The sequence below is a fragment of the Schistocerca serialis genome, chromosome 2, assembly GCF_023864345.2.
Source record: "Schistocerca serialis cubense isolate TAMUIC-IGC-003099 chromosome 2, iqSchSeri2.2, whole genome shotgun sequence".
NCBI lineage: Eukaryota > Metazoa > Arthropoda > Insecta > Orthoptera > Acrididae > Schistocerca > Schistocerca serialis.
In genome coordinates this window covers 619,023,966-619,047,260 of record NC_064639.1, presented here as the reverse complement: position 1 = coordinate 619,047,260, position 23,295 = coordinate 619,023,966, and the positions used below count along the sequence as shown (strand labels likewise).

Genomic DNA, 23,295 nt, shown 5'->3' with positions numbered 1-23,295 from the left:
TCTTTACAAGATATCCCATGCATAAAATGGGGTTAGTGAAAATATGACAATCTATAGATTTCCTTTATGCAGAGAAGTGTGTGGGGAACTGATTAAATATAGAAATATAGTGGTCCTCTGTGTGTGTGTGTGTGTGTGTGTGTGGGGGGGGGGGGGCGGGGGGGGGGTTGGTGTGTGTGTGTGTGGGGGGGGGGGGGCGGGGGGGGGGTTGTCCACAGGGTGGCAGTTGAAATGTTTGAATCATAGTTTGGTGAGAAGTAATAGTATGGGAGGGGCATGATGATGTAGGGCTTTGTGTGGGTGGCGGGTGGACTGTTTCTAGTGGTGTTTCTTTGGATGTCGAGTTTTTGGTGATGGAAAATTGCCATTTTGGTTTCACTTATTTGGGAATATATTACAGAGGGTTGTATTTTTCTGGCAGCTTTGTTTGCATCTTATGAGGAGTTGGGTAGGAAGAGCTAGAACTGCCTTGTGCTTAACCACAAATTGGGAACTTTGCAAATACTGTTGAGAAGTTGTGAAATCTGTTATAGAGAAGGGTGAAAGGAGAAGGCACTCTTCTGTGCAGCAGGCCATCTTGATAAGTGCTGCTTGTAGAAGAGTATACCTCAGGGTTTTTGTATTTTTCTTAGGTTCATATCAATAACAGGTAAGGTGTAGAGCTCCCAGCATGTTAGTTAAATTGATTTTGCTTTTTGAGGCGTGAGAGACGGAGGGAGGTGGTGGCAAGTGGCTTTGGTCAAGTTTGTTTCATGCATGCCATTGGATTGTCTTTAGGGTTTTTTCATGTTTAGGTATGTTTTTGTTATTCTTCAAAAAAAATTTTTAATTAATTGTTAAATGATGTTGTTTTATGATGTGTGACAGCTTGTGTCTTTGTTTTGTTAAATTGGCTTTTTTGTGCAATTTACAATTTTTGAAGTTTGTAACTGGAGTTGTTAGGGCTTTTTTGTGTTGTGTTGTGTATTTCTGTTTATATATTAATTTAATTGCTGTCTAAGGGGAATATCAAGTGTGTTTAATTCCTGGGATTTGGGTTCTCTGTATTACCATCACCCTTTTCACTTCAGATCAAATTATGTTTTGGTACCAGCTATAATTGGTTTTTGGTAATTTTGTCTGTTTGCACCTTTTAAATAAACTGTTATGTCATGTTTATCTGGTTGTTTCTTTTACTGTTGATGTGATTTTGTTGTTGTTTTATATTTGAATTTGTTCCTTTGTAAGACCCACAATTTCATGCAGTTGTCCCCATTTAGCTTCAATATTTGTTATTAAAGATTAGTACAATCCTGTACTTTGTTTATATTTTCACACCATATGAAAGACTGATCTAATTGCTTGCCATTTTGAAATCAGGTTTGTGTTGTATCTTTTTGTGATATCTTTGATGAAAGTTGACTGATATGTTCAAAGACTCTGGCTTATCCCTAAGCACATAGCTTTCACTCTTGCACACAGTTTCATTTACCAGTTTCATTTGCATAAACTGACATTCTGTTTCAAGTTTATGATATTATAGTACTTTTGTTATCACAGCTTGCAGCTTTGTGTTGATGTGCAGATTCCGAACATATTTGGTGGTCACGAAGCAGAAGCTGTGTATATAGACACATCAAGCAGTTTCACATTGATTAGATTGTCAGGTATATTAGTTGCTTGTCATCTTTCTTTTTTATTTTGAATGAGATTTTTTCTGCAATATATTGGTTATTCTATCATATCAACTCGGTATATACATTTGGACTAAACTTCGTAGTAATCAACTACTGTTTCATGTTTCTTTTTTTTTTCAGATATGGCTGATGCTTGCATCAGTCATTGTTCTTTAATTGCCAGACAACAAGGTAAACTCCCTGCCTCAACTTTCACAATGGAAGCAATAAAAAATGGCATATCTTATATATCAGTAACAAACCACATACAGCTGTTGGCTGCAGTCTTTCAACTCAGTGACATTTTAGAAAAAAGAAATGTAAGTTTTGTACAAGAGAATTACTTGTTCCCAAGAGTTAGTAAATATTAAGCTTTTACTGTTGGTATGTATGAGTTACGAAAAAGATTTGTGTAAATCAGGATAGATCAGTACTCACCAAATTGATGGTTACAGTTGGAGTAGGCAGGTATATATAAAAAATGAAAACATGCTAAGTATTTAGACTATGGAAGTAAAGTGATAGACAATGGAAGTAAGGTGATAGTGCAGATGGAATGTGACAGGTTTGGGAAATATCTTATTGGGTGAAACAATTAAATACTTATATGGTCAAGTTTGCAAACAATTAGTAGGAAAAAAGGTACAGTTGGGAAGAAAGTAGTGGAAAAAAGAATGGAAGTACAGAGAGAATGGGATAAGAACAACAAAGGAATACAAACCACTAAAGTAAGTGAACTGTCACTCAGTAGGTAAGTAAGGGGGGAAGGGAGTGGAGAGGATAATGTACTGGCAGTAAGATGGAAATAGGTTGGGGGACAGTAGGCAACAGGGCAGGTGGAGAACAGATAAGAGTGATATTTCTGGCAAGAGTGTGGCAGGAGTTAAGGATATGTTGAAGAAAGAGTTCCCATCTTTGTAAATGAAACAATTAACAATTACAGTATTATGAAAAGGAAAGTTCCTACTCACCATATAGCGAACATGCTGAGCCACAGATAGGCACAACAAAAAAGACTGTCACAAATAAAGCTTTCGGCCAGTAAGGCCTTTGTCAACAATAGACAACACACACACACACACACACACACACACACACACACACACACACACTTACTCTGTCACACAAACGCAACTCACACACGACTGCAGTCTCTGGCAACTGTCAGTTGCCTGAGACTGCAGTCATGTGTGTGAGTTGTGTTTGCACACACACGTGTGTGTGTGTGTGTGTGTGTGTGTGTGTGTGTGTGTGTGTGTGTTATTTTTGTCTATTGTTGATGGAGGCCTTACTGGCCAAAAGCCTTAGTTGTGACAGTGTTTTTGTTGTGCCTATTTGCGTGACATAGCGTCTCTACTATATGGTGAGTAGCAACTTTCCTTTTCATAATATTGTTGCATTCCATCTTGGATTTTCCATTGTTTGATTTTTACACAACTAACAATAAGTCATATCCCCCCCCCCCCCCCTCCTTCCCGCCCATTCTGTTGCTCAGCACCCAGTGAGCATGGATTTATCCTCACATACATATTATTTTCAACCTTGGATTTTTTTAACATTGCATCAAATTTATTTTGTGTAAATGTTGCATGTTTGTTAATTTTGCTCATTTCTGGCATACAGGTAAAATTGATTGTCATTGATAGTATTACATTCCCTCTCCTATATGGAGAACTGAGCAGCATCCAGAGAACAAGACTGTTGCATCAGATCCTTGATGAATTGCATCTGTGTGCTAAAAAATTCAAAGTTGCGGTGAGTGTTTACTTCTCAAATGAACCATAAGTGATAGTATTGGGTTTTCACATAACTCAGTGACTGTATCTATCATGTTGATCTCTATAAAATATATGCTCATTTCTTGTGGAATTTATACATAGGTCATTGTAACAAATCAGTTGACTACAAAAGTCTTTGGTGATGGCACCTCACAAGTTGTTCCATCACTGGGAGAAAGTTTTGGTCACCGTATTAATCATCGTATCATGTTAGGAGCTGAGAGAGGTGGCACTTTTGCAGCAGTGCTCTTGAAAAGTGCTGTGTACCCATGTGCTTCTGTCGGCTTTCAGGTATCTGACTGTCTCAAAATAGTTTGTAGTTTTAAACCAGATAAAGGTGATGGTAGATCTACTTATAAATACGAAAATAAACAGCTACACAGTGTAATATGTAAAGTTGACAAACTTTTAGTTTTATGAACCATTAACAAGCATGTTTGACACATATCTCAAGAAAGATCAAAATCATCATTCAAATGGATGCTAGGATTGTTATTTTGAAACAGATAGGTAAGTTTCTTTGCCAGTCCATGTCCAACGTGAGGTTGTATTACATCTAATGAAATCACCAGCAGAACATTTTAAGATACAACATCTCTTTTTCACTTTGATTGTTGGCTGACTTCAGTATCCATTACATCACAAAATCTACATACCTTTTCCTCTTTCCTTTTCTTATAAACATGCTTCTGTTTGTGAAACCAGGGGCTGTCTGTCTTTCATGTGTGACTGTGAATTCACTGTTGGCTTTTATGCTAGTAATTATACCTTTCATACGAGGGTTGGAACTTAAAATAGTGGCAACTATATATTCACAACTGATACAAGAGAGTTACATGTTTGCACCTGTTACTGTCCTTCAAAGTAGTCACCAGTGTTGTGTAGAACCTGTTGCCAGTCATGTGGAAGGCATAGTGTACCGTTAGCAGAGCCTGTTCTGTTGATGGTGTGAATGGAGCGGTCTACTGCCTGTTGATTCTCTGGAACAATTCTGAAGCGAATGCTACGAAGTGGTTCCTTCATCTTGGGAATCGAATCAAAGTCACAAGAACTTAAGTCGGTGGAGTGTGGTGGACGGTGCAGTACTTCTCAGTCCCATCGACCGAAAAGAGCAGCCACAACTTGTGCTGTATGCGCCCATGCATTGTTGTGCAAAATGATGGGTGGGTTGTGCAGAAAGTGTCGCCGCTTCTTTCTGAACGCTGGTCGCAGGTGATGCTCCAAAAACGAATGGTAATATAGAGCTCTGACTGTCTGCCATGGAGAAATGTAATGCGTTACGATAACACCATCACAGTTGTACACAAAAATCACTTAACTTTCACCATACTGGGGCTCTGACGCACTTTCGACTTTCGCAGCAACCCATAATGACACCATTCGAGACTGGTGTTTCAGTTTTGGCTTGTATGATGTGGCCCATGTCTCATCCAGTGTTACGCTATGGCGTAAGAAATCCTCTCTTTCGCGTTCATAGTGCTCCAAGTCCATCTGAGCAGCATTGTAATGCATTCATTTCAGCATTTCCATCAAGTCATGTGGAACCCATCATGATGCAGTTTTTCGCATGCCCATGTGTTCGCTCAGGATGTGAAGCACAGTCGTATGCTCTAATCCAATTTTGTGGGTGTACTCACGAATCATATGGCATCGATCACTGTCCACTAACATGCCAAAAGCATGCACATCTTCTTCAGAGGTGCTAGGATGACCTGCCCAATGCATGTCTCCCACAGTTTGCCGACCTTCATTTATGCAACGTGCCACTGTTCTGTACAGCAATGCTGGTTCCCCGCACACCTCTTGAAGACCTTGATGACACTGTCATGCTGTAAGACCTCTGGCACATTCAGTCTTGATCCAACTCCATTGTTCCTGTTTCGAAAACATAGTGACACCATTACGTTAGACCGCTCACTCACAAGTGAATGTGTTTCCCTCGATTGTGCGCATGCTGGTGATGTGGGACTGGCGAGTACACTTGCTCAGAGGTAAGGTAGGTATGTTGTCAACTTGTGCTATCAGCAACAATTCCATTGCATAGTGTCTCCACAGCAGTGTTGCCACTATTTAAGTTCCAACCTACGTATGAGGGTCACTCCAAAAGAAATGTATGCTATTTTTGTAAAAACACAGTTTTCATTCTGCATATGTGAAAGTTTTACAGTGTGTAGATGCATCCTTCCTGCTTGTTTTCAAACTTACTGTATTTACTCAAATCTAAGCCGCACCTGAAATTTGAGACTCGAAATTCAAGGGGAGAGAAAAGTTTTAGGCTTCACCTCCAAATCGAAACAAAGTTGGTCCATTGTAATATGTGACACAATTTAGGTCGAATGAATGACGATACAGCTGCAGTAGTTTAGTTTAAGTCATAAGCTTAGCAGTTAAGCTTTACCAGGTAGCCATTGTTATGCGTCAGGCGCTCCGTCCATATTTATACGGGTAACCTTCCTTTTTCACGTGCTTAGTCTGGTTTGAATCGATTGCTTATTTTTCTTTGATCTGATAAGTGCCGTTACTTTGTTATAGGAGTTTACGTCCTCTAAGCTGAAAATGCTAAGCTGTGTAATGCATTGTTTGTCGCATTCTGATAATGAGAGTTTACGACCTGTCGCCGCTCGCGGCATGGCTTGCTTTTGTACGCGCTACCGCCGCTTCCAATTAAAAAAAAAAAAAAAAAAAAAGAGGAATCATCTCATTAGCAAAACAATGGCAAAAAAAGACTGTTATTTGTTGTTACTTACACTGCTGCTTTCTTTGATAATGATCAACAAGAACCAAATAATAAACTGTGTATGATAGATGATGTGAAGGAGAGTTTAGCGAAAATTTTTCTCCGTTTGAAAATCTTTGCAGATGCCTCTTTAGTACATTACATTCTGTACAGAAATTAGTCATCTTAGATTTAAAAATCCAGTCAGTTGTCGTGCTTCATTTCTGACTGTATCTCTAATCGGCATAGGAATAATACTAATATAAACATGGCATAATATGTATATTCTTCCGCGTTTGCTGTTGTCTCACTCTAGTATCGTAGTTTATTAGGTAGACAGGATTTAAATGAGGTAGCAGCAAACACATGACAAAATGTTTATATTCGTATTATTCTTATGATGAAGAGAATACTGCATGTGATTCACAATTCATAAAAGTTCCTATTAGCAACCATCTCTTGTCACAGGTAGAAAAAAATTCAGAACGTAGAGTTGGCCATATTGACAAACATCCCAAACAGTCTTGCCAGTCGGATTTTCGTAGTACATTGAAAGGCTGCTACATTCGAAGATGAACAATATGGAATTTGTATTTACTTCGTTGGATAATGTATGAAAATGCAGTGGTCGAAACTCGGGGCAGAGAAAAAAGCTCGTCTTCCACCCCTTCTTCTTCTTCTTCTTCTTCTTCTTCTTCTTCTTTTTTTTTACCGACGCAGAGGTTTTGGCGCCAGTATTTATCTTTGTGCCTGCAAAGCATGCCTGTGTAGCGCTACATATATTCAACGGCAAAAGTTAGTTGTGGTGGCACCTACCAACATTTTACAGAACTTCCGCTTACTTTGCACTCGATTCTAAGCTGCAGGCGGTTTTTTGGATTACAATAACCGGAAAAAAAGTGCAGCTTAGATTTGAGTAAATATGGTAGTTCAACCTGTTCCTGTGAGTGGCGCCGTAACAGCATGTCTTCAAGATGGCTGTTACACTTGACGTTCATCAAAAGCAATGTGCTGTCATAGAATTCCTGTGCTGTGAAAACGTGACAGTGGGAAACATCCACAAGAGTTTGAAAAAGGTGTATGGAGATGCTGCTGTCGATCCCAGTACAGTTAGTCGGAGGGCAAGCAGGTTACATGATGAAAGCGGGCACGGCAATATTGAGGATTGTCCTTGCAGCGGCAGGCCTCGTACTCCACATACTCCAGACAGTGTGCAGAGAGTTAACGAATTGGTGATTGCTGACAGACGCATCACATTGAACGAATTATCACTCTACAGTGTTTGCAGAATACTGAAAGTGTTGGCATTAAAAAAGGTTTGTGCCAGGTGGGTTCCCTGGATGTTGACAGTGGCTCACAAAGAAACAAGAAAATCGGTATGCAGCGAACTTTTGGAACAGTACAAGAATGGTGGAGATGAATTTCCTGGAAGAATTGTGACAGGTGATGAAACATGGCTCCATCATTTTTCATCAGAGATGAAGAGGCAATCAGTGGAGTGGCATCAAGCAAATTCACCCAAGAAAAGAAAATTCAAAACCACACCTTCTGCTGGAAAAGTTATGGCTATGGTGTTTTTCGATTCTGAAGGACCCTTGCTTGTGGACATCATGCCAAATGGAACCACCATAAATTCTGATGCATATGTGACGACACTGAAGAAACTTCAGGCTCAACTGAGTCGTGTTCGTCCACATCTGCAAAAGCAGGATGTTTTGCTTTTGCACGACAATGCATGGCCACATTTCAGTCAAAAAACCATGGAAGCAATCACAAAACTCGGATGGACAGCATTGAAACACCCATCTTACAGTCCTGACCTGGCTCCATGTGACTATCATCTCTTTGGGAAACTGAAAGACTCTCTCTGTGGAACAAGGTTTGAAGATGATGACTCCCCTGTGCACACTGCCAAACAGTGGCTCCGACAGGTTGGTCCATAATTTTACCGTGCGGGTATACAGGCGCTGGTTCCAAGATGGCATAAGGAAGTTGAGAGGGATATGAAATTATGTGTAGAAATGAAAATATTGTTCCTAAAGTGGGTATCTATACACTGTAAAACTTTCAAGCATGTAGAATAAAAGGTGGATTTTTTAAAAAAATAGTATGCATTTCTTTTGGAATGACCCTTGTATATTATTTTTTGGTTAGCAGTTAATTTCCCATCATACATCTTCCCAAGTGGATATTGTTTCAAATTTTCACCCCAAAGAATATTTTTAGAAGTATGACAGCATGTTTATTATTTTGCATGTGTTACAGCAGTATTATTATTATTTTTTTAGATATCAAATATTGGAGTGAGAGATATTGGCAATGGCTAACACCACAACTATTGATTGCCATGTGATGTTTAAAACTTCATGCAATGTTGACACTGAGACCAGGAAGTGGTTCTTGAGCACAGTATACATATGTTTATATTCCAGACAAAAATTAGTTTTTTATCATGTGTGTCTTAATGATTCTTTTCTTAACTTGTGAAAGAAAGCCTTTGTTCGTACTGTGTAAATTTTTTGACCAAAATTATTGTTTGTAAACTGACCAGTAGCTAAAGAAATCTATGTACACACTATTATAAAATTATTGATAGTTTTGTAACCTTGGTTACTATCGTAATCACATGAAATTGAAATTGTATTAAAATAAAAATATTAAGATTCGAATTCGGTGTCTTGAGCTTCGAGCTCTTCTTCTTCTTCTTCTTCTTCTTTAAATTCAAAGGCTGTAAGAAAATTGCCAAGTCACCTGAAAAAGTGTTCTCTCTCTCTCTGTTGCGTCTTTCTTGTTGTAGTGGCACATCCATTAAATTTTTTATCTTTATTGGGCAGGCTCTGTCTTCAACTCGTGTAATAACTATTATAATATGGATTACCCTATGTCCTCTTAAATTTTTCTCGTTTAACGGCCTTTTTCTATAAAGCGGACAAAATTTTAATTTTTTCTGACTTTTCAAACCTGTGCCTGTGTCCTTAATCTAATGGTGTTTTCACATTGACTCCATGAAGTCACCAAAGTCTAGAAATGTAAGTTCCCCATCCTGACCCTCAAGGTGCCATTAACATTTAATTTGCTTTGGTTTGAGATTCAGGTCTTTGAATTCATGTTGAAAATGACATTGTTAGTGCAGCAGCCTGTGAATAAGTAATATGTTGAATTTCTTTTGGACAGGGTGGCGCAGATGGATCGGGTGGTTTTGAAGTGGACTGTTCGTCTGGAGGGGGGGGGAGCCAGGTGTTCGGCGACTTCGTCCTGTGGTGGGGGGGGACGGGAAGTTTCAGTTGCAGGCTGGCAGTCAGTCGTGATGGCTACGTGGTCCGTTGAGCATCGTGTTTTCGCAGTGGAAGAGTTCATACGCAATAACGAGTCAATTGTTGCTGTGACGCGTGCCTTTCGCCGGCGTTTCAACATCCCACCTCGCGGTAGTGTTCCTAAGCGAGATACGATATTGAGTTGGGTGCATAATTTCCGCACTACTGGTTCATGTGCTCCAAAATGGACGCCTAGACCGCCAACAATAACAACGCCTGAGAACGTGGAGCGTGTGAGACGCGATGTCACTGCGAGCCCACGTCGATCAACGAGACGTCGTGCTCAAGCTCTTGGAATGTCACATCGGAGCCTTCAAAGGATTCTTAACGAAGAACTGAAATTCCACCCCTATAAAATCCTGTTGGTACAGAAGATTCTCCCAACAGACCATCTTCAAAGGCTTCAGTTTAGCCAACAGATGTTGGAGTTATTGGAAGATGTAAACCTGATTATCATGATGTCTGACGAGGCTCACTTTCACATTAACGGATACGTAAACAAGCAAAATTGCCGTTACTGGGCCGACACTAACCCAAGAGATCTACACCAACGGCCTCTCCATAGTGACAAAGTGACGGTTTGGTGTGGGGTTTCTAAGGTAGGGATAATTGGTCCTTACTTTTTTGAAAATGAAAGGGAGCAGGCGGTTACTGTTAATTCGCAGCGTTATGTGAACATGATTGAAGATTTTCTTCTCCCACAACTTGAAGAGAACAATTACGACATGGGCAATATGTGGTTCCAACAAGACGGGGCAACTGCACATACCGCTAGGATATCAATGCAAGCTGTACGCGCTCTGTTCCCTGGCCGTTTGATTTCCGGTAATGGAGATGTCCATTGGCCCCCTCGCTCGCCGGACCTCACGGTATGTGACTTTTTCTTATGGGGCTATTTAAAAGCAAGGGTCTACATGAACAAACCCCTGACCATTCAGGAGTTGAAGGCAGCAATTCACACCGAAATCACATCAATTCCTGGTGATGTGCTTGAGCGGGCAATGCGGAACGTTAAGGACCGACTCCAAGAATGCGTCGCTCGAGAAGGAGGGCATTTGATGGATGTAATTTTTAAAAACTAACATTACTATTTTTTTCTACATCTACATCTACATCTATACTCCGCGAGCCACCTTACGGTGTGTGGCGGAGGGTACTTATTGTACCACTATCTGATCCCCCCTTCCCTGTTCCATTCACGAATTGTGCGTGGAAAGAACGACTGCTTGTAAGTCTCCGTATTTGCTCTAATTTCTCGGATCTTTTCGTTGTGATCATTACGCGAGATATATGTGGGCGGTAGTAATATGTTGCCCATCTCTTCCCGGAATGTGCTCTCTCGTAATTTCGATAATAAACCTCTCCGTATTGCGTAACGCCTTTCTTGAAGTGTCCGCCACTGGAGCTTGTTCAGCATCTCCGTAACGCTCTCGCGCTGACTAAATGTCCCCATGACGAATCGCGCTGCTTTTCGCTGGATCATGTCTATCTCTTCTATTAATCCATCCTGGTAAGGGTCCCATACTGATGAGCAATACTCAAGAATCGGACGAACAAGCATTTTGTAAGCTACTTCTTTCGTCGATGAGTCACATTTTCTTAGAATTCTTCCTATGAACCTGGCGCCTGCTTTTCCCACTATTTGTTTTATGTGATCATTCCACTTCAGATCGCTCCGGATAGTAACTCCTAAGTATTTACCGCTTCCAATGATTTACCACCTATGGCATAATCGTACTGGAATGGATTTCTGCCCCTATGTATGCGCATTATATTACATTTATCTACGTTTAGGGAAAGCTGCCAGCTGTCGCACCATGCATTAATCCTCTGCAGGTCCTCCTGGAGTACGTACGAGTCTTCTGATGTTGCTACTTTCTTGTAGACAACCGTGTCATCTGCAAATAGCCTCACGGAGCTACCGATGTTGTCAACTAAGTCATTTATGTATATTGTAAACAATAAAGGTCCTATCACGCTTCCCTGCGGTACTCCCGAAATTACCTCTACATCTGCAGATTTTGAACCGTTAAGAATGACATGTTGTGTTCTTTCTTCTAGGAAATCCTGAATCCAATCACAAACCTGGTCCGATATTCCGTAAGCTCGTATTTTTTTCACTAAACGTAAGTGCGGAACCGTATCAAATGCCTTCCTGAAGTCCAGGAATACGGCATCAATCTGCTCGCCAGTGTCTACGGCACTGTGAATTTCTTGGGCAAATAGGGCGAGCTGAGTTTCACATGATCTCTGTTTGCGGAATCCATGTTGGTTATGATGAAGGAGATTTGTATTATCTAAGAACGTCATAATACGAGAACACAAAACATGTTCCATTATTCTACAACAGATTGACGTAAGCGAAATAGGCCTATAATTATTCGCATCTGATTTATGACCCTTCTTGAAAATGGGAACGACCTGCGCTTTCTTCCAGTCGCTAGGTACTTTACGTTCTTCCAGCGATCTACGATAAATTGCTGATAGAAAGGGGGCAAGTTCTTTAGCATAATCACTGTAGAATCTTAAGGGTATCTCGTCTGGTCCGGATGCTTTTCCGCTACTAAGTGATAGCAGTTGTTTTTCAATTCCGATATCGTTTATTTCAATATTTTCCATTTTGGCGTCCGTGCGACGGCTGAAGTCAGGGACCGTGTTACGATTTTCCGCAGTGAAACAGTTTCGGAACACTGAATTCAGTATTTCTGCCTTTCTTCGGTCGTCCTCTGTTTCGGTTCCATCGTGGTCAACGAGTGACTGAATAGGGGATTTAGATCCGCTTACCGATTTTACATATGACCAAAACTTTTTAGGGTTCTTGTTTAGATTGTTTGCCAATGTTTTATGTTCGAATTCGTTGAATGCTTCTCTCATTGCTCTCTTTACGCTCTTTTTCGCTTCGTTCAGCTTTTCCTTATCAGCTATGATTCGACTACTCTTAAACCTATGATGAAGCTGTCTTTGTTTCCGTAGTACCTTTCGTACATGATTGTTATACCACGGTGGATCTTTCCCCTCGCTTTGGACCTTAGTCGGTACGAACTTATCTAAGGCGTACTGGACGATGTTTCTGAATTTTTTCCATTTTTGTTCCACATCCTCTTCCTCAGAAATGAACGTTTGATGGTGCTCACTCAGATATTCTGCGATTTGTGCCCTATCACTCTTGTTAAGCAAATATATTTTCCTTCCTTTCTTGGCATTTCTTATTACACTTGTAGTCATTGATGCAACCACTGACTTATGATCATTGATACCCTCTTCTACATTCACGGAGTCGAAAAGTTCCGGTCTATTTGTTGCTATGAGGTCTAAAACGTTAGCTTCACGAGTTGGTTCTCTAACTATCTGCTCGAAGTAATTCTCGGACAAGGCAGTCAGGATAATGTCACAAGAGTCTCTGTCCCTGGCTCCAGTTCTGATTGTGTGACTATCCCATTCTATACCTGGTAGATTGAAGTCTCCCCCTATTACAATAGTATGATCACGAAACTTCTTCACGACGTTCTGCAGGTTCTCTCTGAGGCGCTCAACTACTACGGTTGCTGATGCAGGTGGTCTATAGAAGCATCCGACTATCATATCTGACCCACCTTTGATACTTAACTTAACCCAGATTATTTCACATTCGCATTCGCTAATAACTTCACTGGATATTATTAAATTCTTTACTGCTATAAATACTCCTCCACCATTGGCGTTTATCCTATCCTTGCGGTATATATTCCATTCTGTGTCTAGGATTTCGTTACTGTTCACTTCCGGTTTTAACCAACTATCCGTTCCTAATACTATATGCGCACTATTTCCTTCAATAAGAGATACTAATTCAGGAACCTTGCCCTGGATACTCCTGCAGTTTACCAATATTACGTTAACTTTTCCTGTTTTTGGTCTCTGAGGACGGACATTCTTTATCAACGATGATAATGTCCTTTTTTGTTAATAAACTTCCATTGTAACTACACGTTGTGCACTTTATTTCAATCCAATACCTTTACAATTGACAGTTTGACAAGTATTTTAAAACCACCCGATCCATCTGCGCCACCCTGTATATAACTGTTTGTAAGAAAAGAAACTATGACAGCTATTAATGGATGGTGAGATCATTTTTCCTTCAAGTAAATGAGTGGATCGTGAGACCGTTGCTAATATTCCTAGCTACTAAAAGAGATAGCTGCAGGATGTACAGGTGTGAACTCTACAAATAATTCTATTCACTTTCTTTTATGCAGTAAACATCTTTTGTCTAAGCGACGAGTTAGCCCGAGATATCAGTGAATGAAAATATGTGAAAAATGTTTACTAATTACTTCTATATACCATTGTTGGCAATTATTTTTATGGCAAAAGTATCTGAACCTAAAAGTTTTAGTAGGTGAAATGTTTCCAGGTAGATGAGAACAGACAAATACTTAACTTTGTTTCTGTTGTCTGTCCGCAAAATAAATGGTGGTGTAACTTGTAATTTTTATAGCTCCTCAGTTAAACACTTGCTTCATGTTCACTTCCTTACAATGTCAGGCAATTTATGACATGCTAACTAAGAAATTCTTACTTGCAACATAGAATTTAATTTAGAGACATTTAATACAAAATGATAGCTACCATTATGATTCTTTTATAATTTTGCAATAATGAATGTTGAACATACATTATTTGAGTTCATTTCATAAATTACAATTAAGGTTTTACAATTTTGGAAAGCTGAGTAGTAATTCCATATTTGCTTTTGTATGAACTTTGCGTATGATAACTGTTTAACGGAAATATCCCCCAACTTGTGTAAATATGTGATTTTATTTGTTAACACAATGCTTCATATAAAAATCTCAATTGTTTCATTATTACATTAAAGTATTTTTTCCTTGCATGTTTTCACTGTAATGTCAACATAAGTTATTTAATACGTTTTGAATGCCAGCATAAAAGTAATACCGTAAGTATAGCAGTAAATCTGTTCATTTACTTCACATGGCAACTATGAGGTTCTTTACAGTATAGCATTCATCCTATTTCATAGAGAAGATGTAATAGGTTTACTAATTACCTCCCAGTCTGTCTTTTTTATCTGAATCATATTGTCATAAAGTGTAAAAAACAGAATGTGCTTCACATATGCAGGTATATGAGTATTGCTGTATCCAAAATACCTGACATCAGTCTGTTCATTATGTACTGCCTCATTCTACTACGTTATATACTCCCCACCTCTCTCCCCTCCCCTCCCCAGAGTATGACACTGGATTATGGGTGAGACACTGATGTGACACACATGTAGTAGAATAGGAAGTTTGTTATACAAAGTAAATACAGTGACTGTATCTCTTTATAAGAATAAACTGGAACTATCAGGTGAGCGATTTGTTGAATTGAAATTCAATCCAGGTAATGGACAAGACCTGGTGGATGCAGTAGGCTTACCCAGCTTTCTTGAGACACTTGGATATAAGAAACTGTAGAGGAGTTACCACAGTGCACCAAATATGTCAGGTATGTATTTACTCTGGGTTGGAGGCTAGAATCAAAGCTGTCTCTCCTTATGTTTACTATAATCCTCATTCAGTGAACACAATGAATTTGGTGGATTCAAGCACAATGCAACTCCTTTTTTACAACATTTTGCAAGAAATATTTAATTAATTCAGTGATTGTAATCAGCGATAAAATCATTTAAGCACATTTTTCAATAAAGGCAAGCGGACTGCTAAATCCCTCTCTCTAGCACGATGGTCTGCTAGAGAAGAAGCTTGAGCAAAGATGGTGAGGCAATCGTCAGAGCACTGTTGTCAATCATTGGGAATGAAAGTGAAAAGTCTTTGTTGAAATCTGAAGCTAGAAGCATAATGAAGAATTTTATAGTTTTGAGATATCTTTTATGAATCCAATTTGGGATTCAATTCCTGAAAGATTCAGTGTTCTAAGTAAGTATTCGTGAACATAGCCACGCTTCTGAAATTGTGCAGTTCCGTAGTTGGTTTATTACAGGATGTGAAAATGTGGTATGAAGTTTTCAAAAATCTAGGTCAGAAAAATTTGAATCTCTTTCTGAACACTAAAATTCAACAAATTGCAGTTCAGGATAAGAAACACAATAAGAAAACGAAAAGTCTGAGCATTAAAGAAATTAATGAATCAGATGACATGCAGATATCTTTCCTTTTGATTTCGGATGACTTGATTGAATAAGTGAACAAGAGAATTTCTTCTTATAAGGACTTCAGTGAACCATTTATGTTTTAGTCAGACCTGAAGAAGATAAGTGCACTTGAAACTCAGAAAGTGTTGTCCAGGCTTCAGCAAGTCTGCAGTTCAGATCTTGAAGACTCAGCATTTGTACTTGAATGTTTACACTTAAAAAGCTACCCTTCTGATGTAAAGAATGAAAATGAGTCATACTTTCTTACAGAAATATGCGAGATGCTAAGTGGTAGCAAATTATAGAATGTTTACCCAAATTTGAGTGCAGCTCTTCAAATATACTTCAGTACTCCTGCTTCTGTTTGATTAATAGAAAAGTCATTTCCTTTTGTAAGACACATTAATAATTGTTAATGGCATCACTAAAAAGGATTGTCTTACTTGCCTTGTTTTTCTTCCTATTAAATCATACTTGCTAGTGAAACTGGAATATGAAGAAATCAGAAACTTGTTTGCGAATGACAGGGTAAAGATAAAAAAATGTGTTATTTAAAAAATCAGTGTTTTGCTCCATGTTACCTTTCTAAATGTAATGTTACTTCAAACTTCCTGGCAGATTAAAACTGTGTGCTGGAGCAAGACTTGGGACCTTTGTCTTTCGCAGGCAAGTGCTCTAACCACCTGAGCTACTCAAGCATGACTCACGACCCATCCTCACAGCTTCAATTTCACTCTGCAGCAGAGAGTGCGCTGATATGAAACTTCTTGGCAGATTAAAACTGTGTACCTGACCGATACTCGAGCTCGAGACCTTCGCCTTTCACGGGCAAGTGGTCAATCAGTGCACACTGTGCTGCAGAGTGAAAATCTCCTTCTGGAAAAATCCCCCAGGCAGTGGCTAAGCCATTTCTCCACAATATCTTTTCTTCCAGGAGTGCTAGTTCTGTAACGTTTGCAGGAGAGCTTCTGTGAAGTTTGGAAGGTAGGAGACGAGGTACTTGATCAACAATGGGAAAAAAAAAAATTAGAGCACTTGCCCATGAATGGCAAAGGTCCTGAGTATGAGTCTCTGGCACACAGTTTTAATCTGCCAGGAAGTTTCTTATCAGCGCATACTCCACTGCAGCGTGAAAATCCCACTCCGTAATGTACTTGTTTGTATTGTTTCTATTTACTGTCAATAAAAACATGAATAATAGTGTTTGCATTTATATTTATTGTATGACACTTTACTAAGTTTTTCTACTTGTAGTTTTTACAAAAGCATGGTTTTAGGTTTGCATGTCATAGTTAAGTACTACACAGGCAAAACATATGCCCACATGTTGTGGGAATTCTAAGAATTAATTTTCTGTGTTTCAAGGTTCTGGGCGGCGGGGGGTGGGGGTGAGAACAAAATTTATTTCTCTCTCCCCCCACCCCCCCACCCCCCACCCCCACCACTCAGAGTGTCAGAGATCTTAAATACGGGCCTGACCATCCTAGGTCTCAGCCTCTACTGCCTGAAAGGACAAAAAATGAAAAATGGGTTATGAAGTTTTCAAGAATCTAGGTCACAAAAAAATTGCAAATTTTCTAAAATTCAACAAAGTGAAGTTCAGGGTAAGAATCGCAATAAGAAAACAAAAAATTTGAACATTATCTTCTGCAGCCATGTCTCATACTTTGGATCACGAAATGGGTTCGTTTGCAGGAAGACACGTTTCCACATGGACAATGTGGTGTCATCTGGACCACCACAAACTGCTAGCGTGGCGATCATTCTTGCAGCAGAGATATAATTTAAGTAACCAATTACCAAGTAGAGTCACCTTGCAACAGACGCTTTGACCCCAACCTAAACTGATATTTCCTAAAATCTGTTTTTGTTATACATAAGACGTGTTTTTAACTAGAACACAATATTGCTGATTGAGTGTTGATTACTTAGATACCATACAACCATTCTGAAACTGTGTTGTAGTATCCCAATTTTCAAGTAAAATAATTACCTCATATTTTGCTACCTTGAGTTTGAGGATCCATAACAACTGAAGATGATGATAGGATAACAGTTTTCGTGGAGGACCTACGGTTTTAGTTAATTCCGAACCCGTATCTCATATTGACATACGGATAAGTTATTGGTATGCAGTATCGAAAGTCAGTTAAACGATCTCATCAAAAGTAAAGTTCCTTCAACTTATCTTAGAGGAGATATGATAATATTTTACACTTATAAATGGAATACAAACGCATAGTATGAATAATCGCAATATTAAATTCTCCATAACTGTCGAAATACAGTATTACATGTTTGCAAAATCTAAGACCGGTTTTGGAATCAGCACATTAATATTTTAATATTAGACATGTTACACATCGTTTCACAGTCATTCTGAAGTTTTGTTTTACTAAGATAGTAGAATGAGCCATGGAAGAAATAACTGACTCAAATATTGTTGCTACCACTTTGTATGCATTCCGATTGGTTTAATATACAAAGGACAAACCCTTTTGTGTAAAAACTAAAATAAAATACGGTAGTGTGAACCATTCATGCAGCTTAATTCTTCTGTGAAATACCTTAAAATGTAGACGCCTATTGTAATTACAATCAGCTTGATTTACAAAATGCGTTAGAAGACTCTCGGAAAAGGAAGATATCGTTACGGCAGACCTCCGAAATATATGCTGTACCTTCAGTAACCCTCCAGGACAAAATGAAGGAAATTCATACTGGAAAAATGGGCGTCCTTGCGTTCTTTCTGCGGAGGTTTGTTAATTTTCACATTACTTTCTTATTTAGAGGTTTATGTTCTGAATTGCTTAAATTTCATGATATATATTTTCAAGAACGTAAAAGACATATTGGACATACCAGGTGATCAAAAAGTCAGTATAAATTTGAAAACTGAATAAATCACGGAATAATGTAGACAGAGAGGTACAAATTGACACACGTGCTTGGAATGACGGGGTTTTATTAGAACCAAAAAAATACAAAAGTTCAAAAAAATGTCAGACAGATGGCGCTTCATCTGATGAGAATAGCAATAATTAGCATAACAAAGTAAGACAAAGCGAAGATGATGTTCTTTACAGGAAATGCTCAATATGTCCACCATCATTCTTCAAGAATAGGTGTAGTCGAGGAATAATGTTGTGAACAGCACTGTAAAGCATGTCCGGAGTTATGGTGAGGCATTGGCGTCGCATGTTGTCTTTCAGCATCCCTAGAGATGTCGGTCGATCACGATACGCTTGCGACTTCAGGTAACCCCAAAGCCAATAATCGCACGGACTGAGGTCTGGGGACTTGGGAGGCCAAGCATGACGAAAGTGGCGGCTGCGCACACGATCATCACCAAACGACGCGCGCAAAAGATCTTTCACGCGTCTAGCAATACTTTTTTTTCCCCCTAATAAAATCCCATGTCATTCCAAGCATGTGTGTCAATTTTTACCTCTCTATCTACATTATTCCGAGGTTTATTAAGTTTTCAAATTTATACTGACTTTTTGATCACCTGGTATTTTGAAATACCATACTGAAATGTAAATACGAGTGTTCGCAGTTAACGAACTGAAGGTCTTACGATGAAAAGAACCATATTTAAGTTATAGGCTATGATGTTGTTCCAAAACACTGAGTAATTATTGTGTATTTCATTTCCTTATACAACATTTAGTCCAAGAGAATTAGAGGATTAAGTCCCATAAGACTTCACACACACACACACAATTAGAGGATGTTACTACGAGCTTATAGCGTTCGTTTTAAGTGTCCGATACTAACGCAGGCGCATGTAGCTTCGTGTTCCCGTGATATTTCGTTGCTGGCTGAAATTATCCCACTTCCTGGGAAACTTCGACCACAATTAAAAATTTTATATAGTAAACGAAAGTGTCCTGACAGTTAATAATATACCATGGAGAACGATCTCTAATTTGATCACAACATTTGATTTACATCTTCACATTAAAATTCATAAAGAACCTCAAAAACTGGTTGAAGTTAGTCCTTTTACGTTACATATTTATGTTTAGCTTTTTTGATCTCAGACCCCTTAAACTGCTGGGGAGAAGCATGTCTGTATATAGTTTTTAAATGGACGCCACAAACAGTTGTGAATGAATTGATGTTAAGGTAGGTCGTTAACTGCTACCAGAGATGGTAGCTCTATGTGCTAAATTTCGCCCACTGGTCACTCAAAAATCACATAAAAATTTAATCATATATTCTTTCTACTATACAGTAGACAAAAATCAGTTGAAATTTCGTTGTTTGCTACCCAGTCCGGTGTTGCAATTTTAATGGCCTGCACTGTAGCTTACTTCACAAGATTTCATCCAGGGCCCCATTGGATGGATAAACCTTATCGATTTTCCCGTGAGATATCCATAGAAAGAAGTGTCTTTTATTGTGAGCAGTAAAGAAAGGAGGATAATGGTAGAGACACTATGTGTGTATCCGGTGTAACTCCCTTGTGACAAGAAATCTCAACTGAGTGTCTACAGTGCCTCATAAGTGGCTACACACGAAGAATTATTCTCTTCCCGTTGCTAAGTGCTTAGAGTGGGCACCTTCCATCAGGCATATTATCGTTTTTCGCAAGAGGTTTTCAATCACTGAGCTCTTGAGATGGAAAGGAAACACCTGTTCGGCAGTAATCAGAATAAGCCCTTATCCAGATCGGTCTCACACGATGGCTTAGTCAGAGATATACTGGTTGATAACACCAGGTGGTCTGTCTAATACACAGAGTGCCTTGGCATTATGTCATCAGATTACGGTCGTCTGTGGAAACCGCTGTACAACCCGAAGAATAACGATGTACTTGAGTGTGTCCACTTTATCATAACGAGGCCCATGAAGACAAGCATGCGTAGTATCTCCTGCTATATAGCAGTGCTTGACGCACGCATCTTTATCGACTTAACATATTCCACAAGTTTTCGTATGGTGCATGACAGAGGGTACCCTGTACCTCTACTACAGTAAAAAAATGGAAGTCAGTGTAAGTTGATATCTGACAGTTGCAGTGGACTGTCAGCGGCAGCTTCGTGGGACTACCCGAACTATTTTGTAAACGTCTTAGTGCTGTCACAGCTCTGTAATCGGCTACCGTTTTCGGCTACAGCCGTTAGCGTTTCGCTATTGAAAGTTGGCAACAGCACTGCGAACTGTCAGGGATATTCTTGCGCTGTTTCGACTATAGTTACTTCCTTTCCTGTCCCACTCACAAATGGAACGAGGGAAAAATGTCTGTATTCCTCCATAAAAGCCCTATTTCTCTTCTCTTGTCTTCGCGGCCCATAGGCGAAATGTACGTTGGCCTCCGTAGAATCGTCTGTAGTCAACTTCAAATGCCAATTATCTAAATTTTCTCGCTAGTGTTTTGTGTAAAGAGCGTCGTCTTGCCGCCACGGATACCCATTTGAGTTCACGAAGCGTCTCGGGAATACTCTTGTGGTGACCAACGTGTAACAAAGCTAGCAGCGCGCATCTGAATTGCTTCAATGTCTTTCTTTGATCCAACCTGTCGGGGATCCGAGACGCTCATGCAGTACTTAAGAACAGGTTGTATTAGTGTTCTAAAAAACGTGGTCTCCTTTATAGATAAACTACACATTCCTAGAACTCTCCCAATAAACCTAAGTCGACCATGCATTCTCCCCTACTACCATCCTTACGTGATCGTTCATGTCATATCGTTTTGCAACATTACATCTAGTATTCAGTCGATGTGACTGCGTCAAGCGGCACATCACTGATACTGTATTCGAACATTATAGGATTGTTTTTCCTACTCATCTGTTGTAACTTAGATTTTTTTCTACATTTAGGGAAATCTGCCATTCATCACACCAAACAGAAATCTGTCACCCAGTATCCATCTACAGCCAACCAACGACGATACTTCCCGCAATGGTAAATAATCGCAGACCGTTGCTCGCCCTGTTCCTCAGATCATGTAAGTATATAGAGAGGAAGAGCAGTCAAATCACTCTTCCCCGGGGTCAAACATTTGATATAATATGGCGGAATGTAAAATCATTTTTTACACTTTCCATTGCTATGAAAGGAGCGCACCACCTAATGTTTGATTATAATTATTTCAAAATTTCTTAAATTTTGTTGTTTATTTGTAGAATTTAGGTTTTTTTTTTTTAATCCAGAATTCTGCAGAGTGGTATTAGGCCTACATAAATAATACCACTGTAGCTATACCACCACACGTAATTCATCAGTATACAAATTGTTAATTTCGATTATGGAGAGATGCTCGCGATACAAATGGATTTGTTTCTCTGAGCTCCGTCTAGTTGATTAATTTAAAAGCATTCTCCTTACTCCAACTTTTTATATCTCATCACCACTTTTAGTTTGACAAACAAAGGACAGAAAGCACATAAGGTTAAAATATCGAGAAGGCACGAGCACTGAACAGAAATAACGAAATGATGGAATCGACATGACACGTCTGGCGGCATCAGTGCAGTTGGTTTGCATAAGAAACGACTACCAGCACGAGAAGTTGTCAGTGGCGACACGTTCACTACCGACACCGGGACGACGGTGGTGATACGTCTGTGCAAAAAACTGGCTATTATTTGACGTGCAGCTTCTAAATATGTCAAAATTACGAAATGCTATGACGTCTACGGTACAAACACCACATTTTAATATGGATAACTAGCCAGTATGGATAGCTAGTTAAGTAATTTCTCGCGCTGTAGTTCTAGGGCTGTGATATTTAATAGGGTTAAAATAGTGCTTGCGTTTGTAATTTTCGGTCATTTGATCATGTCAGGCCTTATGTTCTGTTAGACTGAATACGCTCAGATACGCGACGTGACTTTCAAACGCTATTTCTTCATCGGATTAAGACTACTGAACTTCTCAGTAGTTCTCTTCGCATTACCAAACAGCATTCATCATTCCATAACCGCAGCACAAGAGCCGATGCGTCCAACATCTTGGATATACCTACCCATAACTCTTAAAGATAGCCGTCACTACCCAGTATCTTGCACTTGTTCCAAAACCAGGCTGCGTTATAGAGGAGAGCTTTTACCGTTATCATTCCGTCTTGCTGGAATCCAGTATTTTTCAGGAAGGAAATTTGATTACATATGTACTTATCAAAATGTTAATGGAGTTGACAAAGTTGTCATAATTATATCAATTTCCATCACTATATTATTATTCTTATTGACACAGAAAACAAGGATAACATAGTAGACGAGACCACTATAGAGGACTTCATATTTTATTACTAGTCTGACATTTCCGAAGTGCCTAGGACTGTGTAATATGACGATAGATAGTGCATGCAGATTCAAGTAATGTTGACTGTTGATAGCCCGATGAGGTCTTTTGGAACATACCCAGTGTGCCAACAATCGCTGGGAACGCTTTCTCTAATTCATGCCACAACCTTTGAAATTGTATTTTCAGTTCTTCTTATCTTGTACGTTTTTTCAACTTTTTTGTGGATATTACTATTGCCTGGATAGCACTGTCGGCGATCAATGCTTCCTTTCTCTCCACGATTGTGATCTTCTGCTGCCCACTGTTCGTTCAGTCTTAAGTCAGTACTTAGGTTTATCACTGGCGATAATTTTTTTGACACGATCCTACCATTTCTCTGCCAGTGGCAAATAGTATTTCTGGCATGAGTTCCAGAGCATCATTGGCGCCA

General features: G+C 39.3%; 1 protein-coding gene across 3 annotated transcripts in view; it reads left to right on the top strand.

Moving 5' to 3' along the window:
• The window catches only part of LOC126457673 (DNA repair protein RAD51 homolog 3-like), a 41,963-nt gene extending 33,177 nt beyond the window's left edge, over positions 1–8,786 (top strand). For 2 of the 3 annotated variants that reach the window (XM_050094175.1, XM_050094174.1), the window contains 5 exons: positions 1,540–1,646; positions 1,797–1,975; positions 3,279–3,410; positions 3,536–3,724; positions 8,438–8,786. In XM_050094175.1, coding sequence (XP_049950132.1) covers positions 1,540–1,646; positions 1,797–1,975; positions 3,279–3,410; positions 3,536–3,724; positions 8,438–8,476 — 646 coding nt within the window. In that variant the 3' untranslated portion in view covers positions 8,477–8,786. The remainder of the gene's footprint in view (positions 1–1,539; positions 1,647–1,796; positions 1,976–3,278; positions 3,411–3,535; positions 3,725–8,437) is intronic. The other variant, XM_050094177.1, reaches the window with a different exon arrangement.
• The last annotated feature ends 14,509 nt before the right edge of the window (positions 8,787–23,295 follow it).